The sequence below is a fragment of the Microtus pennsylvanicus genome, chromosome 19 (assembly GCF_037038515.1).
Source record: "Microtus pennsylvanicus isolate mMicPen1 chromosome 19, mMicPen1.hap1, whole genome shotgun sequence".
NCBI classification, from domain to species: Eukaryota; Metazoa; Chordata; class Mammalia; order Rodentia; family Cricetidae; genus Microtus; species Microtus pennsylvanicus.
Window position 1 is genome coordinate 17,089,471 of NC_134597.1, and position 22,005 is coordinate 17,111,475.

At 41.5% G+C, this 22,005-nt stretch overlaps 1 protein-coding gene across 4 annotated transcripts in view; it reads left to right on the forward strand.

The window, feature by feature from the left end:
• Positions 1-10,527: 10,527 nt before the first annotated feature.
• The window catches only part of Ptprz1 (protein tyrosine phosphatase receptor type Z1), a 171,788-nt gene continuing 160,310 nt past the window's right edge, over positions 10,528-22,005 (forward strand). For all 4 annotated transcript variants that reach the window (XM_075953832.1, XM_075953833.1, XM_075953834.1 and 1 more), the window contains exon 1: positions 10,528-10,984. In XM_075953832.1, the coding sequence (XP_075809947.1) occupies positions 10,927-10,984 (58 nt within the window). In that variant the 5' untranslated portion in view covers positions 10,528-10,926. The remainder of the gene's footprint in view (positions 10,985-22,005) is intronic.

Sequence of the window (22,005 nt, forward strand, 5' to 3'; positions counted from 1 at the left end):
TTAATTCATTGCTTATCTTTTCAAAAGATTTAATATTTATTTTATGTGTACAAGCGTTATTGTTCCCCACATATGTCTATGCACCTTATCCAAGTGGCGGTCAGAAGAGAATGCCAAATCCCCTAGAATTTACAGAGTCATAAGCTGCCATGTGAATGTTGGGAATTGAACCCAGGTCCTCTTTGAAAACAAGTGCTCTTAACCACTAAGCCATTTCTTTACCCAATTTTTCCTTTCTTTAAGTGAAAATCCTAAAAGCCATTTTCTTACAGTCTTTTTTTTTGTTCACTGATGGTGTCACATTTTAATTTTTTATTCCTTTGTTTTTAGCCCTTGTTATTTATCAAGACATGACTCTCTCTGGAGTAATTTTGATTTCATAGTGGGAGACTTCCCAAGATTTGTTCGACTAATCTGACAGAGAGAATTGATCATGTAGAGGCTGGTCTTTAGTTATAAAACCTGTAGGGACTGGAGAGATGCCTTGGTCATTGACACACTGGATGCTCTTGCAGACAACCAAGATTTGGTTCCCAGCAACCACAAAAGGCGATTTACAATTGTGTCTAACTCCAGTACCAGGGGATCTGATGCCCTTTCCTGTCTTCTGTAGGCAGTCACATACACAAGAGCATAAAACCCATATAAAACATAAATTTAAAAAATTTTGAAGAGAGGACTTTTAGGGTCTTTTGGCTTGAAAAGTTAAAAGCAATGTCTTCATTGGAAGAGGAGATTCTGAAACCAAATCCTAACTAGTAATCAGTTGTCCTATTTAGTGCTAAGTTGTTGTATAATTAAAACATTCTCTGATTTTTAAACTCCTCCCAGACAGAAATACATTTTTCTTCCATTGTGTATAGAATCTCTACTACTAGATAGTACTGAAAAAAATCAATAGAACAAATTGTAAGGCTGGATAATGTTTGGCTAGACACTAAGGAAGCAGTCATCAAATTGAAGACTCTCCCTATAAAGCTACTAAAGGCATATTGATACTGAACATCATGTTCCGGCTTCCTGTCTGCAGTGTGATTCCCTCACAGCCTTCCTGAGGTTTGGGTAAACTTTAGAGCTACACAATGTGCTATGCAGCAAAGTCATACAGAAAGAACACTCACTCGTAATTGAGTCAGAAGAGGAATAGTCCTCCAAAGCTGGACCCTTTAAAGTCACTTGGGTGTCAATGATAGATTCCTTTGTTTGCTTCCAGCCCAGCGTCAGCCATGAAGCAGAGCTTTGATCAATGCCTGCACCATCCCATAATTCCCGGGGGTGGTGGCACCTCGGCCCTATTCTCGTATATTTTGGATTCTTTCAGGGATTATGCTACAAAATGCCTCCAGTTGAATAACCAACTAGAAACACAAGCTGGAAATTCCTCTCAGGACAATAATCGTCTTATTTGGGCAGAAAGCATATCTGAATTTTTTGGACGGTGTTTACTTCTCATATCACACACCATTTATATTACTCATATTTGACTCTGGGCCAACTTTTCTAAGTGTACTATATCTTGGGGAGCAAAGGAGGACAAATTTCAAGTATAAAAGGCACCTGGTTAAAGTTTGAGAAGGAATTTCTTAGTGCTGAATCCCGCAGATGTCTGCAAATAAGAAATATAGACAGGTCCATAACTTATGGCATATCATTTGCCTCTATTTTCTCGTGACATTGGGAAGGTGGCAATGGTTCCCACTTCAAAGGTCTCCTGTGAGGATTACACACTCATTGACTCCTTGCTCATCAAATATTTCTCTTGTGATTGAAGGATATAAACCAGAAGGTTGGTAATGCTGGGGTGCTCTGCTTAATGCCAGCATCTCAATAGGAGATTTCCTATTTCTTATGGGAGTGATAAGTGAGTTCCCCAGAACAGTAGACTTCCTCAGCTTCTCTTCCTATTTTTAGGAACAGGAGAAGCTAGCTAGAAATAATGTAGTAGCAGCAGATACTTAAGGAAAATGGTTAGAGGCAATGCCAGGGTTTTTACTGAGTCCCAGAAATAGAAATGCTTCTGAATGCTTAAAAACGTGAGTTTTCAAACCAAAAAGTTTATAAAGATGTTAAAAATGTAAATAAATATGTCACAGTACTGGTGCTTGGATCTTCAAAGAAAGTAAAAAAGCCCCAGATTTGATTGGACCCCTGTGTGCAGAGGAGACATATCATTTTACCTTAAAGGTGGATTAGGCCCGCTCGTGCATGTTATGATTTGAGGAACTGCAAACTTGAGACTAAGTTACAAGCCAAGACAAATGGATTATGAACAGTTTGTCTACTATCCTCACCAAGGAAATCAAGTAATCCAAGAGAAGAGAAATGTTCACCGTCTAGGGGTGCCAATTAGAGTGCAGAAAGAAAGTAACAGAAACATCTAAAATACTGACTTGAACTTAACTATAATCAGGCAAGCGAAGAGGCAAGCAACACTGGATTGAAAGCTTCCCTTCTTGGGCAGATGAGTACATATATTTGAGTATTTACTAAACACTGAGCATAAGTCAGGCCAATTGATTATATAGAAATGATGTTAACAGCAGAATACAGTTGAGGAGTGATCTGTCAATCTGACCACTGATGAGGTAGAGGTAATGGGGAAGAGGGCAGATGACTTTCAAGGTTCTGTATCACAGAAGGCATCAGACTTGAGAAAATGAGATGTTTAGCTTCATGAGCACAGCACATTCAAATACATTAGGAAGTCATGTTTTTATGTTTTGTGGTAGTTTGAATAAGAGTGCCCCCCATAGGCTCATACCAAAGAGTGGTATATTTGAAATGATTAGAAGGATTAAGAGGTGTAGCCTTGTTAGAGAAAATGTGTCACTGGGGGTGGGCTTTGATGTTTCAAAATCCTATCTCAGACCTAGGCTCTCTCTCTCCCTGCTTACAGATCATAATGTAAATCTTAGCTACTGCTTCAGCACCTGCTTATATGCTGCTATGCTCCCTACCACAATAATGGATTAAACCTCTGAAACTGTAAGGAAGCTTCCGATTAAATGATTTCTTCTGTAAAAGTTGCTTTGGCCAGGGTGTCTCTTAACAGAAACAGAACAGTTACTAAGACACCTTTTCAAGGTAACTGTAAATGACATGAAGGCAGAGATCCAATTTCAGGGGTTTGAGGAGCATCAGAAACTAAAAAAGTAGACAAAATAATTACACTCCGTTATTATAAGAAAACTGTGAAAGAAGGTCCCTCTGTAACCCTAATTATAATGAGACATGATGAGATATAAGAGAAAAAATTTAAGTGGTAAAATATTTTAATAATTTGTTGAGAAAAATCAATAGGCATAGGAGTGGAAAAGGATTGCAAGATCCCTGACACTACCTTAGACGGTTTAGATAAAGAGGAATCAGAATTTAGTGGAAGCAGGAGGACCTCACTGTAGAACTGAAGGAAAACACAAGTTTTTTCCCTAAATGTATGGAAACTATTTGCCTTGGATCTCTAAGTCAAATAAGTGGATGGCAGTTGTAAACTGATAACATTTTGTTTAGAATACCAGCTCAGTAATAGTTTAAATGTAATGAAAAGCATGGTGGATAGCCAGATAATGCTGTCACACGTTTGTAAGTCCAGAACTTGAGAAGCTAAAGTGGGATGGTAGCTAAGAACAAAATATACAAACTCACATATGGACATATATAGTGGGTCATTTATAGTACTTGTAAGTTATGTTTAATTAAAATTCGGTTATGCTTTTGGAGAGCTATTTGTGAGAAATTCTTAAATAAGAATACTTTATCCCAATCTTATGATTATTTGCTGATTCTCAAAACATTTTATACTTTCTTTCTATTCTCAGATACCTTGGCCAATTTTCTAAGGCTTATATAGCAAGCAATGTTTAAGTTAAGCTGGTGGGGAGAATATGGTTGCTCCATCATCTCCACAGGTCAGATGGAATGAGCAGAAGAGAGCAAGATGTAAAGATGGTCACTAGCTTACAGCCAACACAGTGTAGAGGAACTGCTCTTCCTCTCTAAATATACAATTGATAAAATAATCACCCCATTACAACTAACGATTAATACAGCACACCAAAGGCTAACCCAAGCCTTGCCAAAAACATTTCTACTATAAGTAAAATAATTGGTATGTTTTTGATATGTCATATTTGGAAACACCAACTGGTAGAGATTCCTATCTATTCATGTGTAGTCCACACTCGATGCTGGCTTTAGGAATTTGCACTGAAACTGAGCATGGGCTAAAGTACACAAAAAGAATAACGGCAGAGCACTGAAAACAGTCAGCAAGAAACAAGGGGAGTGGGGAGTGGGGAGTGGGGATGAGAGACTTAGAGCTGAGAATAAATATGTCACAAATACAGCACGGATTATTATTCTTAGAAAGCATAAGATGGCTCTTGGTGACTACCAATTCTTCTCTTAAGTGATCATTAGTTAGGCTTTTAGTTCAATATTCTACAAGGAACAAGAAGTGACAAAAGCAAAATTTCTCAAAGAGGAGTTGATGTCACAGTTTTCATGACTTGCAGGGTTTTTTACACATAGGTTTTACATATAGATGTAGAAGAAAAAAAGGCAGGAATAATAGGAAATGCAAAATTATTTGGAAAACCTGGATGCTGCATACGCAGAAACTCATTTTACTTTTTCTATTATTTCAGTTTCACGTGCCATTACAAAAATTTAAATTGAAACAGTGATTAAGAACTACTATCTACCCATTAACAAAAGTCAACATCTAGAACGTTGGCACCACCAAGTTCTGGTAAGCATACAGAATAACCAGAACTATAATTCATTTCTAATGAAAACAGAAGGCCATTTTTAGAAGACAATTTGGCAGATATTTATAAAAGTAAACACACAATTAGATGATCCAGCAACTAATCATTCTCCATGGCATTTTCTCAGATGGGTTGAAACTTTATACCCACACAAAAGACTGCATCCAGATGCTTATTTGGCTGATAACTGCAAGAAGGGAAACCATGACGCTCTTCAGTGGGTAAATGGACAAATGAACTTTAGCACATATAGACAATATAATATTATTCAGTACTAGCAGAATGGGCTATCAAGCTATGAAGACTGGAAGTAAACGTAAGAAAAGCTGTTACTAGAAAGAAGACAACCTGATACTGTATTATCAATATCTGCACATCTCTCCATATATATGTGTGTCCAAATATATATATATACATATATATATAATCTTTCCACTTATCTATGAATAAATCCATTGCACATAGTTAAAGTTTCGCCAAAATCTATAGCATGTACAACTCTGAGAGTAAGCCTAATATAAGCTACATATTTGAAATAATAATGATTAGTTTGTGCAAATCCATTTCCCATGGCACATGTACCACTGCGATGGTGATAATGGGAGTTTGTGCAGCTCTGGGTGTAAGAAATGTGTGTGAACTCTGAACTTTATACTCAATCACCCAATCTGAGCTTAAACTTTTCTAAAATTTAAAATCCAGTGAAAAAAATTAAAATAATTTTCTACAGAAGATTGGTTAAATAAACAAAACTTTAGTTTGTGATAAAGAAAGGCTTTGAAAGAGTCTTAATACCTTAATTTTAAAAACATGCAAAGAATGAGCATATCCATCAATAAGGTATCATAACAGACCAAATACTTGAGAGGCCTGCTGTTCCCTGTAAATTTATGTTCTGTGATCCAATCCTCAAGTGGGGATTTTAGAGGTTTCTTTGGGAGGTGGTTACATCATGAGGATGGAATCTTCCCAAATGAGATTAGTGACCTTACCGATGAGGTTCTGGAGAGTGTCCCTACCCATTGATATGCTAGGTTTCAGCAAGAAGTCAGATATTAATTGGGCCTCACCATTCCCTGACCCTGGACCACAGCTTCCAAAAGTGTAGGAACTAGATTTCTGTTGATGGCATGTCAGGCTATAGTTCCTGCCTGCCTCTGCCTCCCAAGTACTGGAATTAAAGAGGTATACGACCATCACCTGACATTTTTGCCACACAAACTTTTTTTGCCAGTTCAAACTATAAAATTGAGTTATCTGAATCCCCTAGGATACCAAATGTCCCTGACAGGGAAGAAAGGATTCCTGCCATTCGTGTTCATTGATACAATGTTATCATTGAATTATATACTTGGAATCTCATAAGTTTAAACTGAATTATTTATTCTGAACCATGATATGATACTAAAATAGCAAGTATGTAACATGTTCGGTTTTCCTCTCAAGCATGATTCTGTCTTCTTCAGATGAACCCAGGGATAATTACCTCTCATCTTAGAGCTCTCAGGGAGACCCTGAAAGGACTTGGGCTGCCTCCTACATTCCCAAGACCCATGAGAAACAAAGATGTAAAGACCAGGTGCATCAGAGGGAACAGAAAGCAATTATTAGGACAAATTCAAACAAAATATCCGACTACACTGCAGGAAGTAAAATTAGTCTTCAGGCTGGGCGGTGGTGGCGCACGCCTTTAATCCCAGCACTTGGGAGACAGAGGCAGGAGGATCTCTGTGAGTTCGAGGCCAGCCTGGTCTACATGAGCTAGTTCCAGGACAGGCTCCAAAGCTAAAGAGAAACCCTGTCTCGAAAAACCAAAAAAAAAAAAAAAAAATTAGTCTTCAGATGGGAACAAAATTTGTAAAGTGAAAAACTTAAGATAAATCTATTCTCACAATGCAAAATTAATTCATAGTTCCTATAAAATGAGAATTGCTTCTGGAAGACATCTTAAGTACAAAGACATTCTTTCTTCTAAAGAAGCGACTATTACCTAATTAGGTTACAGTCAATACTTGATTCAATTTCCTGGCTTTTCTATAGTCCAGTTTTCAATGGAAATAATTTGCAGAGTAAAGAAACTTATGAAAACATGGCTATTTCACAATTGCAAATGACCAACCTGAACAGCCAACAACTATATCAAGGCAGAGCTTTTGAAATGTAGTAGACAAAATGCAAAGTGTTTTCTTAAATTTGAATTTCAGATGATCTCTAAAAATTACAAGTATATGACAAGTATTCAATGAGAGTATCCTAACGATCATTTTGAGGTGAAAAATACTTCATCATACTAAAACACCTCATTAAATTTAGTACACTGTAGTGCACTCAACTTGTTTTGCATTATAAAATTATTCATTATTTCATATTTGAATTTGACTGTGTCTCTCTACTTTGCTTCTTTTAGACTATCAGTTTAGATATCTTAAACAGTGCCTGATATCTAATGGACATAAAGCTGGAGTAGGTCTAGTGACCAAGTGATTCACTCAGAAGTCTTTTTTCCCTTTGAAAATTCCAAGTTCTGAAGTATTTGGTAGTCTTCAATTGAGCATTCATTCTCTCCCTTCAGAAATATTTCTTAATTGGGTATAATCAGATGACCAGATCCCTTCTTTTGTCTCAACATTCAGTGATAAATAATACATTCTGAGAGTGATGGTGAAGATGCTACCAGGCTTTGGTTTACAACTTCCTCTAGGATTGTATATATATGATCATCAAATAGATGTAATTTACTAAGGTTTTACACAAAGGTATTCTGTCTCTATTTCTGATCAAATGAATGCATGCTTGTGCATACAGGTTACATATAGTTGAACATGCATATACCAGCAAATATTCAGATTCCAAATAAAGGCATGTGATTTGTGATTTTTTTACATGTGTGTATGTGTGTATATTTCTAATAAGGGAACTTTTATGTGGCCCTGGCTGCCCAAGAGCTCACTGTGTAGACCAGGCTGGCCTCAAACTCACAGAGATCTGCCTGCCTCTGCCTTCTGGGTGCTGATAGTAAAGGCATATGCCATCCTGCCCAGCCTGATGGCATGTGATTGTATCGGTTTAGGATCAACTCACAAAGGCTGATGCACATTCTCGAGGTGACACTTGTCAGAACCTGTGAAAAGTTCTACAGCAGACTCCTGATGCTCTTGCCTACTTGATGTCTTCTATTCTCCCATGGCTTGACTCTTCCAATGGCTTACTTTCCAAGAACTTCACCCTCCCTCCATAGAACTCTCCAAACCAGTTGTACTGCTTCTCCAGGTCAACTTTCCATTGCTGTTACACTGGAGAATTAGTTGATACCTTGTTTCCCTGCAAACCTCAGTACTGCATGATCCCTCTTTATGCTGACTTTTGTGTCTTCCCAGATGATTGGGCAATATTCTGAACTATGAGAATGGAGTTATCAGGGGTCATAGATTCACCTACTAACTCTTTTAGAGAAACTTTAGTTTCTATCTTGGTTATGTTTGGTGAATCAACTCTAATTACGAGTTCTAAAGTATCTTTCTGATAGGTCCAACTAATGAGCTAACATAATCATTGTTATCGATGGACCATTCTCCCAGGCTAGTGGAAAAGCCTTGATAATCGAGACCTCCTGTATTGCCACATGTTCCCCTGTGTAAACTCAGCTGTTGCTTCTTCCCCTCCCTCCTTCTTCCTCCTCCTCCCTTCTCCTACATCCTCCCTCCTCCTTTTCCTCCTCTTCTTCTTCACTTGTTTATTTCCAGGGGTGGTGCATGCCACAGCCTTTGAGTAGGAAACAGAGGACAGCCTTCTCTCCATCTGGTGTGGGACTAGAGGATCAAACTCTGCTCATCGGGCTCGGTGGCTAGAGTCTTTATCCACTGAACCATCTGGCCTGTCCAGCTTCTTCTAAGCAAGCGAATTTCCTTTTGTTGTTCCCTAGGTGTTCAGATCTAGTGAGATGGCTTAGCATTTCAGATGCAAGTTTCTTCACAAGGAAATCTATGCTTGTTATAGTACGCACATTCTCAGTCTCCAGGAAATCAAAATGCTTTCAAAGGAACATGTGACTTCAGAGTCTTTCAGTTTGTTCTCCTCCCCCGCCCCCCACGCCACCTAGATATTCAGATTTTCCAGTTCTCCTTTCTGCATAAATACACATCTTTAGGTAAATGTCCCTGTCTACTCCAGTCCATATTCAATAAGCATTCTCCCCCACCGAACTCTGGGCACATTTCTAATGAATACACACACCTGTTGTTATGGTAGCAAAAACGGCTAGAAAATTTCTTCCCCTATTTCCACTATTTCTTCCCTATTTCCACTCTCAGTCGTCATTAGAAACTCTGTGGCATTCTTGTTTCTATGCATGAAAAAAAATAGGGTCAAGGATCAAATTCTTAGACTGATATGTGCTCCAGAACAAACACGCTAGCATCAAGATCTGCCCTGTCATGACTACAGTGCATTTTCTCCATTCACAAACCGATAGCAAGATGCATCATTAGCTCTGTACATTGAGCCTGTGTTCTGAGGCGGTGGGAATTCTGTTGAGAACTGGTAGTGGCAGCTGAAACAGACCTCGGAATTCCAATTTGTATGCATTCAGCGTCCGTTGAATTTTATAAAGCTACAGCCCTGGCTTTGAGACAATAACAGAACACAGGAGTACACGCTGTACAGATCCCTACATCAAACTGAGTACCAGGGATAATTCCAGAACTTGGTTTTCTGTGCCTTTGGATGTGACTCCTGAAAGGTTTCAAATGGATTCTCTTATCAGAGCAAAATGTACCAATCATTCATATATATATAAAGCACATCGCATATATGAAAATCTCACGAATATTCAGGACAGCGTCTTTAGACTGTTGGCTGACATCACCACCAGCTAACTCACTTCATGTGGACTTCAACTTGAGTCAACAAACATTTCAGGAATATCTATTAAAAATCCCCACTCCACCCCCAAGCTGGGAGTTCAGGTTATAGCACTCATGCTCTTACACAAAAAAGACAAACACCTCCATAGAAACAAGCTCGTAAGGGGAGAATGATATGCCCATCTCCGAGGAAGCACAGGGTGTGTATTAGATATCTATTGTGTACCCTTTAATCATGCATAAAAAAAAATCTTCCTACCAGAGGACCCTATGCAAAGAGACGACACTTGGGAAGTTAGATCCACCGAGACCACAGCAGTGGTGCGAGTTCCCCCACAGCTGAGCACAGCTTGGCGGAGTAATTGGAGTCTAGGGAAGGGTCAGCCCGGACCAAATGGTCACAACAGGACTGAAGATGATTGGAGTTAACTGCCCTAGTGGTAATAGGGGCTGGAACTACTTTACTTACTTGGAAAATGCAAAGGAAGAGGGAGGAGAACGCAGTTTACCCAGGCTCCCTCACCCCTTCCTGCTAGGACCCACTTGGCAACGGCAGAGACGACAAAAACCAAACGAAAGGCTTTCCCAGGGGTGAAGCCCAAAGGTCAGTCCCAAGCTGTGGCGGACAATGGGGACCCAGCCTCCTCTTGTATCTTCCTACGGGGGGGGGGGGATGAAGGAGTCTTAATGAAGCGAGTTCCCCCCCTCGTACTCCCCCCTCCAGCGAAGATTCTCAGACCCAGCGAGTTCCACTCCACCTCCAGCCCGGGGCGGAGGAGGGGCGCAGGGCTGGGACAGGCTGGGATCGGCCACGCCCCTCTCCTGCCGCTGCGCGACCCCGGCCCCCGCCCGCGCTCCTGCGCCCCCGCCCCTGCCCCCGCGCGCCGCGCGTGCCCAGCCCCGAGCGCGTTCCCGCACTCCCGCGCCGCTGGCTGCGAGCGCTCAGATCCTGGCCGCCGCCGCAGCCCTTTCAGGCAGGGGACAGCGTCCGGCCCTAAGCCCCGCGCCTCGTCCGGGCTCGGTTCCCGCGCCCACGCGTGTCTAGCCCCGCAATCGCCTATTCTCTCTCTCTCTCTCTCTCTCTCTCTCTCTCTCTCTCTCTCTCTCTCTCTCTCTCTCTCTCTCTCTCTCTCTCTCTCTCTCTCTCTCTCTTCCCGTCTCTTCTCTCTCTCTCATTCATCACATGTCCAACTAGACCCTGGCCAGTCATCGGCGTCCCCTGCCTCAGTGTCCCCACCCTCCGCACCCTAAGTTGCACCCCAGCGGCCAGCGAGGGGTCGCGGACCAGGCTGGAGATGCGAATCCTGCAGCGCTTCCTCGTGTGCATCCAGCTACTGTGCGTGTGTCGCCTGGGTAAGTGATAGGACCTCCGCGGGGCGGCCGAGCGGGGCTCAGTCCCTGGGACACGGCTGGGGGAGGTTTTCAGAACAGTCGGCAGCACCCTGGAAGTCACCCTGGCCTGGCCTTCTAGATGTCACCCCGCGGACTGCGCCTCCACTCCCCCTCAACCGCGAGGCCGCCACCTGCCGGGCCCCCGTACTGTGGCTCGAGTGGTCAGGACACCTGGACCCCCGAGTCTGCCGAGTCAGGGTCCCCTCTTGCGCGCCCTCTCTTCTCCGCGTTGCAAACTGTGGAAACAGCCTTGTAGACCTATATACGAGGATGAGTCGGTGACTGGAAATACAATCCAGCGAGCGGTGGCGAGGGGCTGCGACCGGAACGTTCATTTTTATGCTGCCAGGACTGTGGACCTGTACGGAAAGTACACGAGTCTGTCTTGAATTACACGCACTCGCCTGAAAGATACTGAACTGAACAAGCACCGACCTGATTTCTCGGTGGTTCTAGTACTTTCAGTTTGGTCACGTTCAAGTCCAGGCAGCCATTTACAAAAAAAAGTTTCGGTCAAATCCCTAGGAGCATTCTGCCCCAGCTTCCAGAGCTGCTGGTGATGGGCTTACTGGAGACCCAGATTTTCCTCAAAGCCCTCCATACCATAAACGTGTTAGACGACGTTGGGCTCTGCGACCAACTGTTTGAATCACCAGTGTGTGTGTGTGTGTGTGTGTGTGTGTGTGTGTGTGTGTTTCTATTTTCTTACTGAAAGCAGCCTTCATGGTGATTAAAGGACTATTTGGAGCCATGAACCTAAAATTTAGGATGTATGCCTCGATTTGTGATTTTAACTGTTTAGCTCCCATCAGTCCCATAACCCTACTTTTAACTTTTTAGATTGTTTATAATAAATGATATATTCGGAGTGCATTTCCAGCCAGTGGGTGGTGCTGCTTTTGGAGTCCTGGCCTTTGTAAACAGAAGTCCTTTCTAGTTCTGATGAGAATTGTGTCGCCACTATAGTGATGGCTGCCTGTACCTCTCTCTGTTTATTCTGTACCTCACTTCAGTCCCTGAGGCTTGATGAAGGTGTTCAGAACTGGTGTGCTGGACGCCTTGCACACCGCTCACGTGTAAGACAGCAGGACCCCCCCCCCCCCAGTCCCTTGCCTCCGCCTGACTGCAGGCTTGCAGTTGAATGCAAGTCTGGAAGGTCCCCCCCCAGCGTTGGAAGAACTCTTCTAATCCACACCTGTTGAATTTGCATTTCCGCATTCCACTCATAGGCATTTTAGCAACAAAGCAAGGTCCCCTTGATACTTAAACTATTGTTTAAGGAGATCTTGCGGTATTAGGGATGCAAATTACAGTGTTGCTCTGGACTTCAGCAAAACAGATGCCCAAGACTACTTTAAGAATGGTTTTAATTAAGAAAAACAACATCAATTGCCACACCGTTCATCTGTTTGAAGTGTAAGGTTTGGGGGTATTTTGCAGAGTCAGAGTTGTGTGTCATTATTGGCATCTGATCCCAGAGCATGTCATAAGCCCTCCTTGCTCATTAATAGACATTCCCATCCCATCCATCAGCGGTCTGTGTCTATTGACAAGCTTGCTCTGGACATTTCATCCGAACAGAATCCTGAAACGTGCAGCCTTTCATGCCTGGCCTCATTCACTCAGCAGAAGGTTTTCAAGGTTTACCTGTGTCATAGGGAGTATCAGCACTCACTGGTTTTTATAACTGAGCTGGATCCCATTATACGCAAATCACACATTTACAAAGTTGATTTTTATTTTTTTCCCCCATAAGGCATTACCTGTAGCCTGCTTAGGGTTGTATGGATTTTGGCTTATTGTCCACATGCATTTGAAGACATAGATCATAAGGGGGAAGAACTGAATGCATTGTTCAAGACATTTATAGGCTCATGTCAAGGCATCAAATCTAAGCCTATCCATTGTAACTGAAATAGGAGCTTTCTTTCTTTCTTTCTTTCTTTCTTTCTTTCTTTCTTTCTTTCTTTCTTTTCTTCCTTTCTCATTCTCTCTCCTCTCTCTTTTCTTCCTTTCATCCATCCTTCCTTCCTCCCTTCCTTCTCCCTTCCTTTTTCTTTTCTTTCTAATGACTATTACTCTGAGAAGACTGTTTTTATCCCTCGCCATTTTAAAGCAGCCCTTTGCATTGCTACAAATAAGCTGACCTGGGGACACTGGTCAAAGGGATAGATATATTGACCTTCCGGTGGCATATTGTGCAAAACTGAGTAACATTATCTACAAATGGAAAATTCAGTCTCCCCTTTAATGCCCGTCCATGTAGACATCGGTGTTTGGGGATCTTCAGTTGTTGGAGCCATCCAGGTACCGTACCTACCACCATAAAATGTGCTCAGTAAAAGGTTTGAGTACTGACTGAGGGAGTGATGCATGCTGGCAATTCTTAGATAGTTAGACCACTATTCATACCATTATCCAGGAGAATTCACTGAAGTACTCACTGTTGACAGTTAAGAACATCTCTGTGATCAGGGCAGTATCACTGTCTGAGTCCCACGCGTCCTGATCGTTTGAACCAAGCTATTTGATTTTCCCATACGAAGGTAGGACCGTGAGTCATGGAGGGAACCGAGGCGCTTGAAGAGCCATTAAGGAATCACTTCTTTTCATTCATGAGACCTTGGGGTCTTAGAATTAAGCCAGTCACAGAGCTGCAAGGGCCAACAAATCCTCATGTTTGCACACTCTTGTTAAATAGGTAACAGGTGAGATTCTGAACTTCCTTGTCATGTCTCACTGCTGTGGGGGCCACGTTAAAAATGGGTCATACCCTAAGGCCCCTGCAACAATTATGACTGCAGTGGGTTCTGGGTGTGGTACCAGGGGCTCCTTCAGTGTTGACTCTCAGTTTGTCCTCTACAGCGAGTCATCTACCTCCAAATAATAACTAGTCACCATTCAGGAAATTTATTACTTTTGATTAGCATGATAACACTTTCTTGTACATGGGATTCCCGCCCCCCCTCGCCACTGCCACATTCAGAGCGGGGCTGCTCTCAAGAGAGAAGTTTGCGGAAGAAATTACCTTATCAATGAATTATTTCTACACTAGAAATGAAGGGTCTCACTAACATTGTCTATTGGGAAAATTTTGCTTCTGGGAAACAATTTTCTTCTGGAAGCATGATCTGTTTCCCCCTCTCCTCCCACTTCAGGGAGGTCTGAATGGGTCTGTCCTGGGAGTTCAATTTGAGTACCTGTTTGCTAATGTCTGTCTCAGATTGTGTCTGGAAATGGCTCTGCCAGCCAAGACCACGGCGCCTAAAGGAAATAGTTGGTGCTTTAGATCCACTTGCCACCGACTTGAGCATCCTTTTGGTACCATTCCTGTGAATGTCTACCCATCTTCTCATTTCCTTCTCCTTCTGATATAAATTACGGATGAGACAACATAGATACAGAGAAGTCAAATGACTTTCCTGGCATCACACAGCCTAGTTAGTCTTTGTTCCTTTTCTGTGGTTTGTTTTTGTGTCTTTTGTTTATTCGTTTTGCTTTAGACCGGGTCTCCTGTAGCAGGCTGGCCCTAAAAACTCTGTGTAGCCAAGGATGGCCTTGAACTCCTGATCGTCCTGCCTCCACATTCTAAGATCTGATGTAGGAGGCATGTGCCACCATGCCTTGATGATGCCTTTTGTGTTCACTCCGATAGTGTATTTTCCTGTTGAGAATTTACAGACTTGAGTTTTGGAACGAGATGTAGCATTCAGTCCTGTTTGCTTTCCTGCAAATGCCCCTGGTGACTTTCCTTGTACATTTCCATGTTGCATTTATTTCCCTTTTAAAAAATGAAGCATAGTCTGTCATATTTAGGCGACCTCAATGTAATCTTGAATATTGTGGCAAATCCATACTGTTCGTGATGAAGGTAGCCCCACCTGGACTACTGTTTCCCTTCCTTTGCTGTTGTCTGCTGCACATAAAGAACCCAGCAGGGCTGAAGAGGTCTTGACACCTGTGCCCTCCACCCACATGTTCTGATTCAACCCCACACCAAAGACCTTTAAATCTTATTTTTAAGCCATTCATGATGGTTTATGCCTATAATCCTAGCACTTGAGAGGCTGAGGCTGGAGGTTCTTGTGAGTTCATGACCAACCTGAGCTACATAGTGAGCTTTAGACCAACAGCCTCTTCTACAGAGTAAAATCTGTCTCAAAAACAACAAGAGCCAATAAATAAATCAATACCACCCCCAAGAACCGCATCCTAACTTTTATGATTTTTACTCCATTGACAGATAGTTGAGAGTAACTGTCTTTTCCAGCAATCTGTGAATGTGTTAAATGTGTTAGTTCTCAAATATTTTAAAATGCTTCCACTCAAACTTTAATGCTAATGGCGAGAGCCAATTTAAGTAAGATACATACATGCATGTATCTGAAGTCATTAGAATTATCTGGAGTGTTAATACATGGCTTGTGTAATGGGAACCAATTTTTATCTATATCTGCAATTCTTCTGATATATGTATTACACGCATTAGGTGTTAAAAGGAAATATTTTATGCTGTTGCACATTCCTAAAAAATAATTCAGTTTTTAAATTATGCTGCTTAGTACCATGGCCACTAGGCGTATGTGATTGATTCATAGTCTATCAAAGTGAAATCACTCACTTCCTTTGCTCACACTAACCGTAACAACTGAAGTGCATCTTAGTCATCTGTGTGTGTGACTACAACGTAGGGCAATTTCAGCGCATTTCCATCACTCAGGAAATCTTCTGATTGGGAGACGATGGTGCAGATGGCAAAGTACGTACCTTGTAAGCATAAGGACTGGAATTGAGAGCCCACGGTGAAGCCACGTGTGATGGTTTCTGGTTGACATTCCAGTGGTGAAGACTGAATAACACAGGCGTGTCTATGGAGCCTACTGTCCCAACAGTCCCGCCTACTAGACAAAGCTCTAGGCCAATGGCAGACCGTCTCACACAAAAGTGGGTCGCACCTGAGGAAGGACACCTGAGGTTATCCTGTGACCTCTGCATATGTACACGCACATATGCATGTGTGTACCTGTGCACACATATAAAGAAAATTCACCAAACACTGTTTTATGACAATAATAAAAAAATCATAGAGAGCAATAATTAAAATTAAAAAGCAATCATTAAAATTATTTGAACTGCTGATACGTGGTGGTTGTTTCTGGACTGTGTTCTGTCAACTTACAAAGATCCTGAAACATGATGGTAGTTATGTGTAATGGATAAAGAAGGGTTAACAGTCTCTTTGTGGTCTTTATAAGCTGAAATCCACAGCTGGTGATTTATGTGTGAGTGATCTGTCTCTTACTATATTTCCTAATCTGTTTTTACCATATACTGTATTTTCTGGCAGGACATCTGTCTTCCCCACTAGACCAGCTCTTCAAGAGCAAAGACTGTATTGTAGTCTTCATTAGCTTCTTAGACTTGGCATCTGGAGGACATGCCTATTAAGTCCTTCAATGTTCAAGGCCTTAGGGTTAGCTCTCTATTATTGAGGTCTGCCATTTTCTGTTGGTCTCTCTTTGCTTCTGTTTCTCAGTCAAGACTTTGGTCAGCATTACCTTGGTCTGTTCATCAGTAATGCCTCTTCGGGCACCAGACCCTCATTTTCAGTGATTTTCTCAGATATATTTCTGAGGATCACCTAGATCCACACACTCTATTATCTATGCATAAAAAGCAAAGTGCCCATGCTTAATATTGCATGGATGGTTGCCATGGTAGCCATAAGAGAGCATTTAACTGTTGATGAGTTGATGTGCGTGAACCTGGTTATGTTTCAGAGTTCAGGGTGAATGTGCTTCTCTGTGTGTATGCTGTTCATGTGTTAGAGATGAGAGGATGACGGGATGTGGTCAGTAATAAGAAACAAAAGATCTTCTCCATAAAGACTCTGCTTCCCATCAGCCCAAAGCCATGGGATTGGATAAATTTCGTCAGAAGGACCATGAGAGGTTGGTGGCCCAAGACAGTTCTGAAAATAACACAACAGCCAGAGTGAGGAAGATGGGGAGTACAGTGGCATCTCACGATACACATTTCTTAGAGTTCTCCTACCATTTGATTAATCATAAAGGCGAAGTACAGGGCATAGTTTATTCTTACACATAGCATGCATGCAGCATTTTAAAAAATGGAACTGAATTCAAATGGGTGGGGATTGGGACAGGTGAGATATTGCCAGCTGTGAAGAGGTGAAGAGCAGAAGTTAGGGGATTTGCTCTTTTATTATGGTTGTCTTCCAGATGTTCTTCTCTACATTCTCCTCCCTCCCTTTTTACGTTTTTGATGTTATTTCCTCTTTTATCATTACTTCCTTTGAGCACTGATTTATGTAATCAAGCAAACTTGGCACATTTCCTCCCCACCTTGATGAAGAGTTGGATAGGGATGAAACTGATGGTGTTTGATGTTATTAGTAAACGAATTTTTACTTTGCTAATATAATTTGGAAAGCATAGTGGTTAGCGTAATTTTAAAAGGATGGGTTAACAGATGCTTCTGCTGAAAATTCCCATGGTTAAAATAGGTTCAATTGTCTTTTATTTCTTCTGATATTTGCTCACAGATATTAAAGTAAACTCAATTATTCAGGGTCTTGGTTGATGTGAACTTGCTGCTCTGATTCATTAAGTGTGAGTCTTTTCGTGTGTTTGTTCATAAGGCATAAATTTTATAAATTTCTTTGGAAATACTTTCTTCATATTTTTGAAAAGAATAATTTATTTATAATTTGGAAAGAAGGAGGTTGGATTAAAGTATTTATGAGTAACTAGGCTACAGGTAGCTTTTCCCTCATAGAGAATCATTCCATCTGTCTCTCTCTGCCTTCCTCTAAGCATGGGTCTTATACTAGATCTTTCTCAAACTGACTAACTCAGTATCTTGAATAGGAATACATAGAAAAAATGACCCTTTTAAAAAGTGACCCTTTAAAGCAGATATCATGGCTCCTACCCAAATCCTGATCACATACTTTGAAATGCTGGACAGATATACATAACCTTCCTGAGGTGATCATGGTTTTCAATCACATCATCAGCCGATTACAACTGATTTCTATAACTAAATTGTCATCCACGTTCATCTACAAGTTTTCTTGAAGAGAACATGTAAAGGTGTCACTTGTGACACAGTAATGCAGAGTCAAGAGCTGCTCACAGGATCCATCAGCATGGCTATCACCCTCAGGTTTGCTTCTCCGCAAATGTGATCATAGACCTTGACTGAGGTCATGAGTTTCCAATCCTGGCCACACTTTAGACAGGGCAGGTGTTATTGTGTGCTTCCCCCACAAATTCCATGTCGAACCCCTATCAGGGTGCTAGTACTTAGAAATGAGACTTCTAAAGGATAAATAGGTCATGAGGTTCAAGCTGTCATAAAAGAAATTAATGCCTCAGAGAAAAAAAAGACAAGAGCTGTGTCTTTTCCCATCCCATAAAAACCCAGCAAGGAGCCAGCCATTTGAAAGCCACAGAGAACTTCCATCAGAATCAAATCTCTCGACCTCTTGATATTGGACTTTCTAGCCTCAAAACCTGTAAGAAACAAATGCCTGTTGTTTTAGCCACTCGGTCTAAAGATTTTGCTGTGGTTCTCAGAGCTAGCCAATTCACACAAATAAGGTCTTGCTAAGCATGGTATAGTGTCCGAGTGCTGTGATCAAGAGTGGGTGTTCTCTTAAAACACTTCAGGTGACTGGAGGACACAGTCAGCGTTTGAAAACCACAGATCTAGGCCAACCTCATGATACTACTAATCTTAGTTCATTTTCCTTCAGGTGGCGACACTGGCAGGCTGTGTGCCTTGCTAAAACAAAGCCAGTTCCATGGGACAAAGGCCTTGGAAAATGGCCCGTCCTTTTTTCCCTTTCTTAAGGTAGCTTCAGTTTCAGAGTAATCCTAGAAGAGGAGCATAGACTACAGTTGCTGACCTCAGAGTCTGTGTGCATGTCAGACTTCAGGAGGGCAAGAGTCTTGGGGCTGTTCCAAAGATTCAAGTCTATCAGCAGCTGGGAAGACAAATGAACCAGCTCCAGAGATAAGAGTCTCAAGTACCATTTGTCCAGATCCAAGCATTTATTATCTTTCCATTTTTCCAGTGATGCATATTCTTGGTGGTACCTAATGTTGTTTTCTTATGAAAATTTCAATAGAACTAGTTAGTGTTTTCTATTAGTTAATAAAAGATTTTGCTATATTTACCATCTATTTTATGCTTTCTCAAAGCTAAAAATTTATCAATGTATAAATTATGGATGATAAAATTCATAAAGAAAATATCAATTATTTATTATGTCCTGGCTCTTTGGGTTTTACTGTGTTTGAAAGGCCTTAATAACACATACTTAAAAGCTAATGATGGACTTTTCTGGGTGGTCAGCTTACCTCCTCAGTACACTAATGCTCAGTAATGATAACCTAAGCACAAATTGATGCTGTAGATCTTGATTAAGAATCTTCTTTGAGACAAATATTTCTCTAGAGAGAATATATACCTACTGGTTAATTAAAACCTCCCAATATATAAGTAGTTTCCTAGCATCGAAAACTTTGCAGATGGATTGGGTGGGGTTATATGTAGCTTTAACCCATATCTGGAAGACAGCTGTTTTTAGACCATTCAGGGAGGATGGGTAGGAAGACTTGAATGGTCAGTATAGGAAGCATAAGGCATAAGGGCCAGCAAAGACATCCACAGAAGCATAGAGGAGAGTCAGAGTTTGGTATTTGGAGAGGGGGAACGAGTAGGGTGGATGTATAGTAATAAAAATGCTCAAATAGTAGGGCAGATTGCCATCAGCTGCTTGAACTGATGGAAACTTTGTAGCGGACAGAGGATGAATATGAGGTTTTGAGTAGCAAAACTGCGTGAGAAAATCTGTAGTTTTAAAATTTCTAAATTATTTTTTTACTATAACTGCTGTATTTGATTGAGCATATATAGGGAGATAGATAGATAGATAGATAGATAGATAGATAGATAGATAGATAGATAGATAGATAGATAATGGATGATAGATAGATAGATAGATGATAGATAAGTGGATGATAGATAGATGTGTGTGAGAGCGATAGCAAGAGTGAGAGAAAGAAGAGCTTTATTTGTATCTGGTTATGCTTGCCTTTGTGGACATGTGTGGAAGCTAGAGGTTGATGTGAGCATGTTTTCTTCAATTACTTTTCCATCTTGTGGTTTGTTTTTTATTTATTTATTTATTATGTATACAATATTCTGTCTGTGTGTATGTCTGCAGGCCAGAAGAGGGCACCAGATCTCATTACAGATGGTTGTGAGCCACCATGTGGTTGCTGGGAATTGAACTCAGGACCTTTGGAAGAGCAGGCAATGCTCTTAACCTCTGAGCCATCTCTCCAGCCCCCGTCTTATGTTTTGAGACCAGGTTTTTCACTGAACCTAGAGCTTACCATTTTGGTTATACTGGTTGATCATCAAATCTTAGAGACCCCACCAGCCTCCATCTCTCGGTGCTGGGGTTATTTGCATACATCCCACACACCTGGCTTTTATGTAGATGTTGGGGTTCTAAAAACCAGATCCTGATGTTCATGCTGCTGGCACCGTATCTACCCATTTCCCCAGCCCAGGTCTATAGATTATGGGACAACACAGGTATGAGAGGAACGTGACAGGAGCAGAGTAATACAGGGCATCAGGCTCTTTCGGTGCTGTTACTGTGGAAATTTGCTGGATGGTTCCAAGTGTGCGAGCGTGATAGCACCACACTATCCTCATGCACGACTTTAAATCCCAGCAAGCACTTTCAGATACATCACTTCATGTGATTTTAGTAGAATCGGAGTATTTGATAGGATGTGATCCCATTATGCGAGAACAAGACATTGGTCATTCTCAAGGGAGTGTCTAGCCTGGGAAGGTGAAGGTGTAGCAAGGAATTTAAGAGTGTTAGAGAAATAGCCAAGAAGGGAAAGTATAGGCAGCAAACATGTGCAGTTCTAAAAGAGCTGATGACTTGGAAACAAAGGGAAAGAAAGTGCGGGCGGCAGCGAGAGCTTTCGTATCGATTGAAGAATAAGACTAAGCCTGTTAAAATGAGCCCCAGGCATTGAAGGGAGCCATTCCTCCAAACTGATTGGGGCAGCAAGCAGAGTTAGTGATGCTGCTTATGGAGAAACTTGACGAAAACAAATGTCTTTTGAAGGATGAAAGGACCTGAGCAGATTGGTAGCGTCGGGTGCACCTGCAGCGCCCACCTCGACACGGTTCACTTCATTGTCTTGGGAACGCCCACGTGGTGTGTTCCCTTTTCACAGTGAGCGCACACACCCCTGTAGCTGCAGCCAGCGGGCTACGGGTACCGGAGCTTTCTTAATTATCCATGAGTTCATCTGAACTGAAGTATATCGTAGTCATCTCCCATAAACTAGTGTCTCTGGAAATTGCTCACAATGGGGGCTTCCCATTAAAAACATTGTGACAGGAAACAATTGAAGCAATAGTCTTCCGTGAGTTTGCTTTGAAGTTTATTTTTGAAAGGGAGATAAGAGGAGAGAGGGAGAGTAAGGGAAGGAGGGAGAGGAGGAGGGAGGGAGGGAGGGAGAGGAAGAGAGAAAGAGAGAGAGCATGAGCATCACACCAGCTTCGTACTGTGTGTATAGGTTTTTACTTGCCATGGTAGCATTTTTTGGCAACCACTTTCTTTAAGATTTAGTTTCTTTCTTTCTTTCTTCCTTTCTTTCTTTCTTTCTTTCTTTCTTTCTTTCTTTCTTTTTTTTTTTTGTGGTTATTTGCTGCCGGGTGATCCAGTCTGACTGGTCCACAAGCTTCTAGGAAGCTTCTTGTTCTTATCTTGCTGTAAGAGTTCTAGGAATATAGATGTGTTATTTGTGTTATCATGTATTGACATGTCTAGTCTTTTCATAGACCCTGGGGATTCAAGCTCGAGTCTTCATACTTGCACATCAAGGTTGATGTGCTGTGAATTAATGAACAAAAGACTT